The sequence below is a fragment of the Physella acuta genome, unplaced genomic scaffold (genome assembly GCF_028476545.2).
Source record: "Physella acuta isolate Inbredline_101_S28 unplaced genomic scaffold, ASM2847654v3 ptg001889l, whole genome shotgun sequence".
Lineage (NCBI taxonomy): Eukaryota > Metazoa > Mollusca > Gastropoda > Physidae > Physella > Physella acuta.
Genome location: NW_026733394.1, coordinates 223451 through 237683, shown reverse-complemented (window position 1 = coordinate 237683; position 14233 = coordinate 223451). Strand labels below are relative to the sequence as shown.

The 14233-nt window shown below is 37.2% G+C and overlaps 1 protein-coding gene and 1 long non-coding RNA gene across 2 annotated transcripts; both read right to left on the bottom strand.

The window, feature by feature from the left end:
* Positions 1-291: 291 nt before the first annotated feature.
* Positions 292-2686, bottom strand: LOC131931089 (uncharacterized). The gene is made up of 2 exons (XR_009384230.1): positions 2474-2686; positions 292-1160 (listed from the first exon to the last, which is right to left on the bottom strand). It is a non-coding gene; the product is annotated as an uncharacterized LOC131931089 (long non-coding RNA).
* A 7899-nt stretch (positions 2687-10585) lies between these two features.
* Positions 10586-14233, bottom strand: LOC131931072 (sulfotransferase 1A1). Its single transcript, XM_059287764.1, has 6 exons — positions 14112-14233; positions 13413-13578; positions 12575-12895; positions 12289-12392; positions 11517-11682; positions 10586-10767 (listed from the first exon to the last, which is right to left on the bottom strand). Exons 2-6 carry the CDS (start codon positions 13576-13578, stop codon positions 10592-10594), a joined length of 933 nt encoding a protein of 310 aa, XP_059143747.1. The 5' UTR covers positions 14112-14233; the 3' UTR covers positions 10586-10591.

Below are 14233 nucleotides of genomic sequence, written 5' to 3'. Positions count from 1 at the left end.
GTTTCGTGTCAACTGGTTATGCGCAATTGAGGCAATTGACTCCAATTTCAGCCTGCTTTTCTTTTTGGATTTGCTTCCATAGCCTTTGTCCAACCAAGAACAAACTACAAGGCAGCAGTTGTTTGATTTTGGAGTTGTCTCTCCTAAAAGAGTGGCTGTCCAACTCGAGACTTTTCGATTTAGAAACCATGAGCTTTACCGACTCGACCACGCCGACCCCTAACAATTAGTCACTAAATTAAACATTTTGTCATACTATTATTTAAGAATTGGTTGAACTCAAATAACATGTTCTGTACATAAAATAGTTTTTAATTCATAAATCTGGCAACTTTAAAGAAATTTAAATTAAAATCGAACTCATAGGCCGTGTGGAAGGCCATGTAGGGACCCCACGTCCCGCTGCATTGTCGGGCGCCGAACAAGACCGGCGCCCCTGAACTCCCCTGACAGGTGGGGGTGTTGTACCAGACTTTATACATCGGCATATCCAGCGTGCCCAGAGCCTTCATATACTCTCTATAGTCCGCCTGACTCCGAGAAGCAAACCACGCTCTCTCCAGCCTCCCTACTATTTTAGCGTTCGACATCGTTTCCGGTGTAATGTTTTCTTCTGTCACCCGGATCACGTGACCGATACTGATTTTTTTCGGCATACCATGAGGATGGGATATGACGATCGCAAACGCAGACATTCTCCTTAAAACAAACGTGGGAATTTTTTGAAACGCGATGGTCCTGTTGATTTCAAGTTGGCCCAACCTCAGCAACAGGTCCTTATCGTGGATGGACACCTTAAAAAAAGTCCGGTCCGTCGGGCGCTTGGAATAAAATAACCTGGTCGCCGATTCTCTGACGACACCGTCTCTGTCGTCACTGTCGTAAAAAAAATCAACCACCGTGTTGTTCAGTTCGTCGTCATCGAACAACACGTGACGATTGGTGAATATTTTTAGATCGCCCTCGTAGTAGAAATGGTTGCGCCCGAGGTCCTCTGCCCTGGGACAGTTGGGAACTTTGCAAGGCGTCAACACGAAGTCGTGTTTGTTGTCTAGGATACATGTCCCTGACGCTGTTCGTGTCATGTTAGTTCCCCTGAATTTGGCACAGGAATCCTCGTTTGGGCGGTTCTTGCTTGTCCATTTTACCAAAACTCTGACCTGTAGAAAGATGTCATATATATATATATATATATATATATATATATATATATATATATATATATATATATATATATATATATATATATATATATATATATATATATATATATATATATATATATATACACACACACACACACACACATATATATATATATATATATATATATATATATATATATATATATATATATATATATATATATATATATATATATATATATATATATATATATATATATATATATTAACTATGTTTAGGGTTTAGCGCCAGTTAGGCAATGCCCTCCGGAGTGGGTCCACCCCCCCCCTCTTTCCTGGACGATATAGAAAAAATATATCATTGATAATAAAAACTTAGTGTCCGCCCACTTAGGTTTCAAGTTATAAGGTATGATTGCCCTCCCCCGGAGAAAAATGTCTGAATGAAACTCCATAGTTCAGCGACCTGAGCCATTCTCTCCAGCTAGCCCCCATGAATTTTTTTTAACACCACGTCATCACAGCGATTATCCTGAGATAATGAGCCACTAATTAGAAAGCAAAAGGTGGTCGGCATGGCCAGGTCGGTAAAGGTCATGCGCAAAGCTCATCTGCCCCCACCCCCAACCCCCCTACCTCACGGGCAGATGATGCTCGATAGCTGGGGACAGCAGCCCATCTAGTAGAGAAAACTCTAAAACTGCTGCCTTGTAGATTGCTCTTGGATGATCGAAGAAATAATAGCAGGCTGAAATAGGAGACATCGACTTTGTGGTTGACACGTAATACGTAATTGTGTTAAGTGAAATCCCCTGGAATCATAGGCTTAGCGAGGGGGGGGGGGCGGGGGTGCGGACCGCACCGGGTGACACCATTTAGGGGGGGGGGTGACACCAAGGCAAAAAATAGCAAAATATATGGAGAAAAAACTTGAGAGGGGGTGCAAATGGAAAGTCTGAGGGGGGGGGGTGCAAATCGAAAGTTTGAGGGGGGGGGTGCAAATCGAAAGTTTGAAAGTTTGTCCCCGGGAAGGGTCACTACGCCTCTAGGGTGGGGATGACACCATTAAGTGCCGCACCGGGTGATACCCGACCTCGCTACGCCACTGCCTGAAATCCACAGGATAAAAGGAAAAAAGACCTGGAGACGTGACCTGGAAGAAGACACCAAGAAGATAGCATACAACTGGGGACAGTTGGAGAGACTAGCCCAGGACAGACACGCCTGGAAAGCTCTTGTCAGCGGAGGACGACAGGCTAACATAACACAATCACAACTAAGATCGAAGTAAAAACAAACAAACAAACAAACAAGCAGCACCAACTAACCGTCATGTTGGACTCGGCCTTGAGATAATCCACCACGGCCGGCACACGGATCTTCTCCGGCAAATGTTCCAGTCCCAGCTCACGAACGCCGGTAAAGTCCGCGTGGTCGTTGTGTCCGTTCTTCGGACAAGAGTTGAGGCTGAGGAAGAGAGTGGACCTGCCAATGGCGGCCTCAGGGCTCTCTGATGATGGGATGGCGTCGACTTCCACAGCCCGGCCCCCTGTTAGAAAATAAAAAAAATTGTGACACAATTTTTAAATCAACCACGAATTATTGACCATACAAATTTAAAAATTTCTAATCAATTACTAGCTAATACATTTGTTTCTTATGAACAGTGTTTCTTCCAAACTTTTTTCTCCGGGGGGGGGGGGGGGCACTTGAAATATTTGGGGGGGGGGGGGGTGGCGGACTAAAATTTCCGGGGGGGGGGGGGCGGTTACTCTTAAAAGTATATATTTTCTATATAAATTCCATTTCGTTCGGGGGGGGGGGATGCCTGGAAGAAACTCTGCTTAAGAATGACTAACAAGTACAAAGGGTACAAAATAATCATTAAATAGTAAATCTGTAATGAATCACTTAGTAGTAAAACTACTACTTAAGAAACACTTGCTATATAAAATGCCAATTAAAGAGTCACACTATTAAAACTGCTACTAAATAATCACTAAAATGTAAAATTGCTACTTAATAATCACTAATTAATAAAACAGCCACTAAAGAATTACTAACAGATAAAAGTTAGTGCTATTAAAGAATAACAAACGATTAAAATTCATTTTTTTCCCCGTTCGTACCCGAGACACACGGGGCAGATGAAGTAGAGTTCATCTGTTTCAATTACCTCGACATACAAGCGGATAGTGTGGTCAGCACTGTGCCCAGCTGGCTTTACTTTCCCTAATGTGAGCTAGGTACCTATCAGAGTTGGGTGGACTCAGTGACGTTCAATAGACTCGAGCCCGGGATATAAACTTGAGACTTTGTGTTTGCAGTCTTAAGCTCTACCATTCAACCACGCCGTCCCTCAACTATTAAACTGCCTCTAATTAATCACTAAGAGGCAAAACTACTACTAAAGAATCAATAACACGTAAAACAGCTACTAAAAATTCACCAACTAATAAAACTGCTACTAAAGAATAACTATTTAAATGCTTTTAAAGCATCAATAAGGTACAAAACCGCTACTAAAGAATCACTAACTATAAAACTGCAGCTAAAGAATCACTATTTAAACAGGTAATTATGTCTAATAAAACTTCTACTAAAGAATCATTAACTATATAAACAGTTACTAATGAACAGAGTTTCTTCCAGGCATCTCTTAGGGGGGCCTCCCCCCAGAAATTTTTTTACCGCCCCCCCCCTCCCCCGAAACGAAATGAAATTTATATAATTTATATAGAAAATATATACTTTTAACAGTGTCCGCCCCCCCCCCCCCCCCCCGAAGAAAGTCTACCGCCCCCCCCACCCCGAAAATTTCAAGTGCCCTCCCCCTCCCCGGAGAAAAAAAGTCTGGAAGAAACACTGCTAATGAATCACTAAGTAATACAACTAGTTAAGAATCACTAACTATATAAACAGCTACTAACTAACCACTAAGTAATAAAACAACTAGTAATAAATAACTAAGTAATAAAACAGCTACTAACGAATCACTACGTAATAAAACAACTAGTAAAGAACGACTAACTATATAAACAGCTACTAATGACTCACTAAGTAATAAAACAGCTAGTAAAGAATCACTAACTATTAAAACTGCACCTAGATCTAGATCTAGAGAATCACTATTTAAACAGCTAATAACGAATCACTAAGTAATAAAACTACTACTAAAGAATCACCAACTATATAAAGAGCTACTAAAGAATCACTAACTAATAAAACAACTACTAAGAATCACCTACTTGCACGTAACTCACCTTTAAAGAAAAGCCTCTGGGCCGGGTCCTGCCTACACTCCGCCTTATGCCGCGGCCAGTGTCCCCTCTGGCACCGACTGTTGCAGTACTTGGCCCACCAGCACCTGGTGCAAGACCTGAGGTTGAAGGACGTTTTCCCACAGAAACAGCAGCTGTGTTCCACCGGCACGAACACCTCGGTAAAATTGTCCGGCTTCGAAAACCGGACCGCGCGCGATACCGAGCCGGTCACGTCAAAAATTGTATTCGTCGCGGCCATTTTGTTTCCTCACAAGACACGCAGACGACACATTTTGTCAAGTTGAAATTTCGATCAGCTAAATTTATTTTTTTGTCAATTTTTTTTGTCAGTTAAACTTATTTTTTCGTCAGTTATTTTTCTGTCAGTAAGAGTTATCTTCTCGGCTGTTAAAGTTATGTTTACGTCTAAGTTATCTTCTAGTCAAAATAGGTTATATATCTCTAAACTTATAAATCACGACTAGACAGATGATTCAGTGAACGTACTAATACAGTCTAGAGATCAACTTGTTTTCAACAAGAACGCATCTATAAATAGCCCATTGAATGTGCAAATGCTAACACTGAAAAAAGCGTGGTCTTCTTGTACATCCGTGCAACTTTGGACTATGTGTCACACAGGAGAAACCCACTTTACAACAATACAAGGGGGAATACTGTTTTGTGTTGGGTGACGTTAGGCTATATTATGGATTAGTGTGGTTTAACAAAAGACGAAGTTACTGAATGATTGTAAACACAGTTTACTTTAAAGAGTGCCTATAGATCTATATGTGACTAGCTGCATCCCGTGCTCCGCCACGGTAAATCTTTTTAAAATATACCAACTTTGGAACAGAACAGAACAAAACAAACAAAAACACAACACAAACAAAACACAACCACAACACAACCACATTACAACCACAACACAATCACAACACAACCACAAAACAACCACAACACAACCACAACACACGGTAAATCTTTTTTAAATGTACCAAGTTGGGAACAGAACAAAACTAAATACAACACAAACGAAAAAAAAAAAAAAAAAAAAAAAAAAACAAACACAACACTCAACATAAACTCAATTTAAATGTAATCATAAAGGCATATTGCTCACAGTCTATCCCGTAGCGCCAAATCGCACCCTTTCCGAGCGCCGGCGGAAAATTTAGATTTACACCCTCCCACCTCCCTCAAACTTTCGATTTCCACCCTCCCCCCCCTCTTGCTACGCCTCTGTTATAAAATCAATGCTAATAATAATATTCCAACAATAATGTACTCTTACACGTCTGCATAATTTGCATTCACATTTTGCTAATTATATTATTCCAACAATTATTCCGTCTTGCAGATTTTGCATTCACATTTTTAGCGTGAGTTCAATTTATCTTTGAATTACCTCCATTGGCAAAATTACTAAGCAGTTTAATTAGATTTTTCTACCGTACTGTTATTATGTTATTGATATGTATCCACTTTTTCTGGGAATATTAACGAAAACGATATTTGACATTGATCCTTTTAATATGTTTTAGCAATGTGCGTGTATTTAATATTCTCTTTACGTTATGCAAAATTGTACAAACAGTGGAAATTATAAAATAGCTCTATGCCGTTATATAAACAAACCCTACTCTATTACTTCTAGTAAGACACTGCGGTGCACTGAAAAGCACAGCATGGTGCGATGTTTACTTTTATGGTTTCAAAATCTATAGCTATGACAGACTGACACACGCTCAGCCCGCTTATATTATAGATTTTAGTTCATTTGTTTAACGATACGACAGTATTTATTCGTATGCCCGGGTGCCGTATACATATACATATCCACATACGTACATATAGGCCTATACAGCTTCATCTGGTTATAGATATGCATATAGATTTAGATGTAGATGCAGACCGGTGTAAATTCATTCATCCAATCCATTTCATCATGTAATTAATTATTCGCTTTTTTGTGTCGAAATGTACGTTTTTTGTGTGCATAAATATCCGAATCATCCTACAGATGTATGCATACATACACATGTTAAACCGCTCGTCAATCCAATGGAGGCTAAGCCCCTCCCCCCCCCGTCAAAAAAGATTCAGATGTAGATGTAGATGTAAAAGTGAATATATATATATATATATATATATATATATATATATATATATATAATTATATATATATATATATATATATATATATATATATATATATATATATATATATATATATATATATATATATATATATATATATATATATATATATATATATATATATATATATTTCAAGATATAAATATATATATATTTTTTTTTTCAAGGAATGATTTTCAACGTTCAGTTTTAGGAAGAGTTGATTTGACAAACATGCCTTGAAAAATAAAATATGTTTCGCGAACAGAGTTATTTTACCAATCACACTGTACAAGAAATCGCCGCATTAAAACATAGAATTCCTTCATTAAGTGTGTTGTTATCTTCAGTAAAAAGCAAACAGATGATATTTATTAGCAGTAGCGACACAAGGCGAGGGGTGGGTGGTGGGGTTCGGTCCGCCCCGGGTGACAGTATTTTGTGACACCACGACAAAAAATCGTAGAAGTTACTACCAAAACTATTTTTTAATCTAGTGAAGATAACAACAAAAAAAAAAGAAGTGAGACAGGTGACACCTTAACGAAAAAGCAAATTTGTTGGCGGGGGGGGGGGGGGGATGACACGTATAGAAACAGCACCAGGTAATACCCGATCTAGTGACGCCTTTTTTTAGAAGGGTTGTTACTCAGAAAATGATCCTGGCAACTTTCTTTTTAAAAAATGCTTTACACTTTAAGTAAAGATACCGATGTGCTTTGTAGATCAATATATTAACCACCAAAATGAGCGTCAAATCAATTTAACTGTGGGGGTGGGTGGGGTGGGGGAGGGGGGTCGGGCATGCGTATGTTTATGGTTATGGTATGAGCTTTTGATTCCAGACTATCGAAATCACATCTTTATTTATAGTTGCTAGTCGTCATAGCACAGTCACTGAGTAGCAAGACTCTTAGGATACAGTCCCATTGATGACTGCACTAAATGTAAGATTATTGGAAGGTTTAGTCTAGAAACCTTTGATGACTTTACAAAATTTAAGATTATAAATGTAAGAATATTGGAAGGTTATATTCTAGAATCCTTTGAAGACTTCACTAAATGTAAGAATATTGGAAGGTTATATTCTAGAATCCTTTGAAGACTTCACTAAATGTAAGAATATTGGAAGGGTATATTCTAGAAGCCTTTGATAACTTCACCAAATGTAAGGTTATTGGAAGGTTATCGTCAAAAATCCTTTAATGATTTTACTAAATGTAAGATTATTGGAAGGTTATTGTCAAGAATCCTTTGATTAGTTCATTAAATGTAAGATTATTGGAAGAGTATTGTCTATAATCCTTTGATGTATCACTAAATGTAAGATTATTAGATGGGTATTGTCTATAATCAATTGATGATTTCACTAAATGTAAGATTATTAGAAGGGAATTGTCTATAATCCTTTGATGATTTCACTAAATGTAAGATTATTGGCAGATTACAGTAAAAAAACCCTTGATGATTTTACTAAATGAATGATTTATTTATAGGTTATGATTTAGAATCATTTTATGATTTATAACTTCACCAAATGTAAGGTTATTGGAAGGTTATCGTCAAAAATCCTTTAATGATTTTACTAAATGTAAGATTATTGGAAGGTTATTGTCAAGAATCCTATGATAACTTCATTAAATGTAAGATTATTGGAAGAGTATTGTCTATAATCCTTTGATGTATCACTAAATGTAAGATTATTAGAAGGGGTATTGTCTATAATCCATTGATGATTTCACTAAATGTAAGATTATTGGCAGATTACAGTAAAAAAAAACCTTGATGATTTTACTAAATGAATGATTATTTATAGGTTATGATTTAGAATCATTTTATGATTTATAACTTCACCAAATGTAAGGTTATTGGAAGGTTATCGTCAAAAATCCTTTGATGATTTTACTAAATGTAAGATTATTGGATGGTTATTGTCAAGAATCCTTTGATAAATTCATTAAATGTAAGATTATTGGAAGAGTATTGTCTATAATCCTTTGATGTATCACTAAATGTAAGATTATTAGAAGGGTATTGACGATTGTCTATAATCCATTGATAATTTTACTAAATGTAAGATTATTGGCAGATTACAGTAAAAAAAAACCCTTGATGATTTTACTAAATGAATGATTATTTATAGGTTATGATTTAGAATCATTTTATGATTTTTACAAGTATAGTTATTTGTAATGTACAGTTTACTATGTGTACATTGTTAATCTTACATTATTTTTTATTTCTGGCTGTTTCAAACCTTTTAACCAATTAGCTACTTAAGCTACCGATTAACATCTTCAAGATGGCTGTCGTCTTTGAATGTGAGACCACCGATTGGTTGGTATTGAGTTGTCATGGTAACCGATTGATTAGCACAACACTGTAATAATAACATCGTACACATTTCAATTCTAAATATAGCCATTACACTTACAATAAATACTCACATTAACGTGCCCTTACGTCCATCTGTAATCTTGCAATGTAAGTTTGATACATAATCCAGAATATATTTGTCCATTAGCAAAACCTATTCAAAGATCACTCGAATCAAAAAAATTTTACGTCCACTATTCTTGAGCAGTATTCACTTTTTGAGCCAAACTAATTAAAACGTAAAAAACCAAACCGGCAACAGTTTAACCTGTACAGCCGGATGTAACTTTGGACGTTAAAACAATGACAGATGACAGATGTCAGGTGGTGTATTTTCACCGTCAACATGTCGCCTGTTGGTTTTAAACACATTAGTTTTAAATTGTAGATCTAATAACAATGTTGTAAGGGGGAAAAGTTTGAGGAAAAGGAAAGGTTCAAGTTTTTAATCTACATCTACGATGTTGTAATGTGGAAAAAGTTTTAGAAGAAGGAAAGGTTCAAGTTTTTTTTTTAAATTTACATATACAACGTTGTAATTTGGAATAAGTTTGAAGAAAAATGAATGGTTCAAGTTTTTAATTTACATCTACGATGTTGTAAAAGGGAAAAGTTTGAGGAAAAGGAAAGGTTCAAGTTTTTAATCTATATCTGCGATGTTGTAATGTGGAAAAAGTTTGAGGAAAAGGAACGGTTCAAGTTTTTTTATTTTTGCCTGTTTAGACTTATGTCGCAGCTTTGTAGGAAGTTAAATATGAAGGGGAAAGTTTAAAAAGTTTTAAATAAGAATTTCCAACATTATTATATGTATAAAAATATGTTTTATTGTTGCTTAGGCATAAACATTCATGAACAAATAAATTATAACATATGTCATTTATATACATGAACGGAAGATGAGATAGTGTTGTGTTTATATAAACAAAAATGGACATTCATACATATGACTAGTATCATTTACTCATACATACAGATGCAAGTTCTCACAAGTAGATGTAAGTACATATGTAATTTTTGACAGTCACACATATAGGCCTGTCCCAAGGGAAGTGGGACACAAATGACTCCCCCCCCCACCCTGCCCCCCCTCACACACAGCACAAAACACATATGTAAGTATCCAAGCACAAATTTTGATGTGTCCCTCATTCTTTCGTTCACCCATCCTAGTCAGAATTTTTACCCCATAGCATCATATACTACTCTCCATAATAGAACATACACTTATCTTACAATAGCACATGCATATAATTCAATTGTAATGACATATGATTATTTTACAATAACTTGTGTTTTTTACAATGAGGCTTAACATAAACATATTTTACCATGATATATACCGATATTTTAAAACTACACATGCTTATGTAAAAACATACATATTACAGTATTGCTTGTATTGACAAGTAACTTTTCATACTCTAGCTATTACTGAGAGAAACTATAGAGCGTTGTTTATAATGTTACGTTTCTGTTTAGTTTTGTTTTTAAAGCAAGTTTTACAGTAAAGAATAAACAATAAAACTTGGAGCTTAAACTAGAGATTTTTCACAAAACTAATAAATGTTTTGTATCATAGTATTTTACAGTAATCACATGATTAACAACAAAACAATTAATATCAAATGTATCTGACACCCCCCTCCCCCACCCCTCTTTCTCCAATTAACCACCCTGTCTAAGAATAGCAGGTGAGTTCTTCCTCAATGACGTCATCGTATTCTGACTGTCCAGCTGGTACCGGAACCGGAACCTGGAGCCGGCCATCTGGTCACGGATGATTTGATCAAACCAGGCGCTCTGCTCAGGTGTGAAGTAGTTCCTCCAGTCCCCCACCTCACCTGGACAGAGAAGAAACATTAATTACATTTAGGTGAAATTATAAATTACGTGGGTTTAGATTTTAGTCAAAGCTGGGTGGAAATTTTTTCTCTCGCTACAATTGATTATGTTCTGACGAAGGCCTAACACCGAAACGTTGTTTGTTGTGTTTAATCTTATCAGGAGAAATGACTCTTGCATTTGCCTAGTACGGAGTGGCCTAGCGGCAGAGAGCTGGACTGCTAACCCGTAAGTCTCGAGTTTGAATCCGTGTTCAAGTCAGTAGACCGTCCAGGCAGCTCTGACGGGTACCTAACTCACGTTAGGCAAAGTAAAGGCGGCTGGGCATAATGCTGACCACACTATCCCTTCATATGCCGAGGTCACAGAAACAGGTGAACTCTACTTCACTTGTCCCATGGATCGTCAGGTTTGGGAACTTTATTTTTGGCCTAGTCGCTAAAATCGTGGGACGGCCTGATCGGGTGCTAGAGCATACGACTGCTAACCCGAAAAACTGGAGTTCGGATCCCGGACTCGAGTCTGTAGGGCGCCCCTGAGTCCACCCAGCTCTTATGGGTACCTGGTTCACGGTCGGGAAAGTAAACGCGGCTGGGTATAGTATATAGTATAAACTATACTATCTCTTGTGAATGGCGGTCATAGAAACATAACCCGCCTGATTCAAAAGAATAACTCTAATTTTTTAAATCTAATTTAAAATCAACAAAAATAAATAACTATTGTTAATCTCATGTCTGTTGCTTACCTTTGCGATACATGATGGGCTGACCTTCATCGTCGAGAACCGCGACTGGGAATTTCCGTTTTTTCATGCTGTCAAATGACGTCATTTCCGCCACCTGCTGTAGGAAGTTGTCGCTGTGATCGTGCCCTAGGAAGGTGGATAGCCTGCGCAGTTCGGCTAATGGGTTCTGTGGGGGAAGCGTTTTCACATTTAGAAATTTTGGTCGTTTAGTGATTCATTGATTAATAGACACATTATGGTTATTTATTGTGACTGTGTCAAAGAAGAAATGGACAATAACTTACGCTACTTAGTTAAACGTTAACAGTACTGATGTATTTCAGGCTTTTTATTTTTGAAGGTGCCACTACCTTCAACCAAGCTTTGACTAAATCCCTAACTTTGGCCCTGACTAAATAACTGGCCCTAGTTCTGACTAAATACCTGACCATAGTCAGCGTTTCTTTCAGACTTTTTTTCTACAGGGTGGGGGGCACAGAATATTTTTGAGGGGCGGGGGCGGACGGGAAGGGGGGGGGGGGCGGACACTGGTAAAAGTATATATTTTCTAAATAAATTCCATTTCGTTGGGGGGGGGGGGGGAGAGGGGGCGGATGCTTGGAAGAAACTCTGGCCCTATTCCTGACTAAATACCTGGCCATAGTATGAACTAAGTACTTTAGCACTTAGTTTAATCTAACAGATACCGCGTTAAAAAAAATTGTTTTATAAACTCATATTGGTTGCCCTAATTAATTCATTGATGTCACGTGCAGCTCCTACACCACCTTACCTCTTTCATGTCCTCATAATTTCCAACAAAGATCGGCTGTTCTGGGTGGGAGGCGATCGCTTCTTCCCAGCTTTTCAAATACTGGAAGGGACTGCAATTATCCACTGAAATATTTAAAAACAAACATTAACTTTATGTAGCATAAATCGAATAATTTTTAGACTTTTTTTTAAAGAGACCAGTATTTTAAAATATTTTATTTTTTAAATTTTTTTTTTTAAATTTTAAAAATTAAATTAACAACTTGATGTGATGACCGCCCTTTAAAAAAAACCCTAAGAGTTACCTTTTCCTTGCACGAGCCTCTTGAGGTAGTTTGAAAATTTTCCGTTGTAGTCATAGTCCTTGAACTTCCTGTGATGGTTGAAAAAGGACACGGCGACGTCTTTGGGGTTTCTGTAGAAGAAAACCGTTTTGATCTTCTTCTCCACTAGGTCACGTGGTTGAGAGTCCCAGAACATGTGATTGTTGAGGATTCTGGGAGACGGAAGAGCCGACAGCTGGTCTAGTGTGTTGTATTCGATCATGTAGTGTTCCTTGTCGACGACTTCCAGGTTCGTGGAGCCGTGTCGGAGCATGCGCAGAATCTCCCACACCCAATGACAACCTTTGTAAACGAAAACATAATTTAATAAGAGTTCAGATTTGCGAATTTATTTTAATCACTATCTTATAGGAACATTGAACACTCTTTTTTTTAAAGATTCAAATTTACCAACGACAGAAAGCATGGATGGATGTTTTAAATGGCCCTTGCTTAATTAATTATTAGTTGAAAAGGGCGAAAAAATAAATAAATTAAGAACACGTATTGAGCTTATTATAGCCGGTATATAAAAATATAATCGATACTTTTTTTTACCGGTATTTCTATTTAAGATAGTGTTAAGATTATGATTAGTGTCAAAGCTAGGGATAGGGTTGTATAGATGGAGGGTTAGTCTAGGATTCAAACCAATGTTAAGGTAAAGATATTAACAAGAAGGTTGACTCGATACGGTCTGGTAAGTTTTTAAAAATACCAATCTTTTTTCGTTTTTTCGTGGCCAATCAGCGTTTTTGGTCATGCCTATCATAATTAATGAAGGGAGGGGGGTGGGGTAACCAATTGATTAATTATTTACCTGATTTGGAGTAGGAACAGAGCATGACGTCATCGTGACGTAGTTCGACGTTTCTCATGTTGAGTATGGTCTCCTCCACGAAGTCCGAGGCGACGAATCTGTTGTCGTTGTATCTGATGAGGGTCATGGTGTCCCCGCTGTCGTCTGATACAACTTCTACTGGCATCTGGGTGGTGAGATCAAAAGAGCGTCAACATTGTGCTAAATATTTATAAGCTGGATAGTGAGATCAAATGAGAGTCAACATTGATCAAAATTTTTTTGTGAGATCGGTAGGGAGATTAAACGAGCATCAACATTGAAATAACTATTTTATATAAGTTGGGTTGCAAGATCAAAGGAACCTCAACATTGAGTAAACTATTTTATGTAAGATGGGTAGTGAGATAAAACGAGCATCAACATTGAGTTAACTATTTTATATAAGTTGGGTTGCAAGATCAAAGGAACCTCAACATTTAGCTATTTTATGTGAGATGGGCAGTGAGATCAAACGAGCATTAACATTGAGTGAACTATTTTATGTAAACTGGGTAGTGAAATCAAATTCAGACAACATTTTAAATTCATGGTCAGGCAGCTAAATAAAAAGTCATTATTACGATACTTTGCTAATTAAGTGTGATATCATAATTTAGTGTCTTAAGTTTATGATTAGTTGTTTTCAAACTTTAAATTATAGTTAAATTTTTCACATACCTTTCGTAGTTGAGTTGTCGACCTTAAAAATAAAGTTTTGGAATTTAATGTTTTAAAAATTTGGCTTTCTTTCCCTCAGCGATCTGGCAAGTTCTGACACCCAGTTGCCTCTGCGGCCAAAA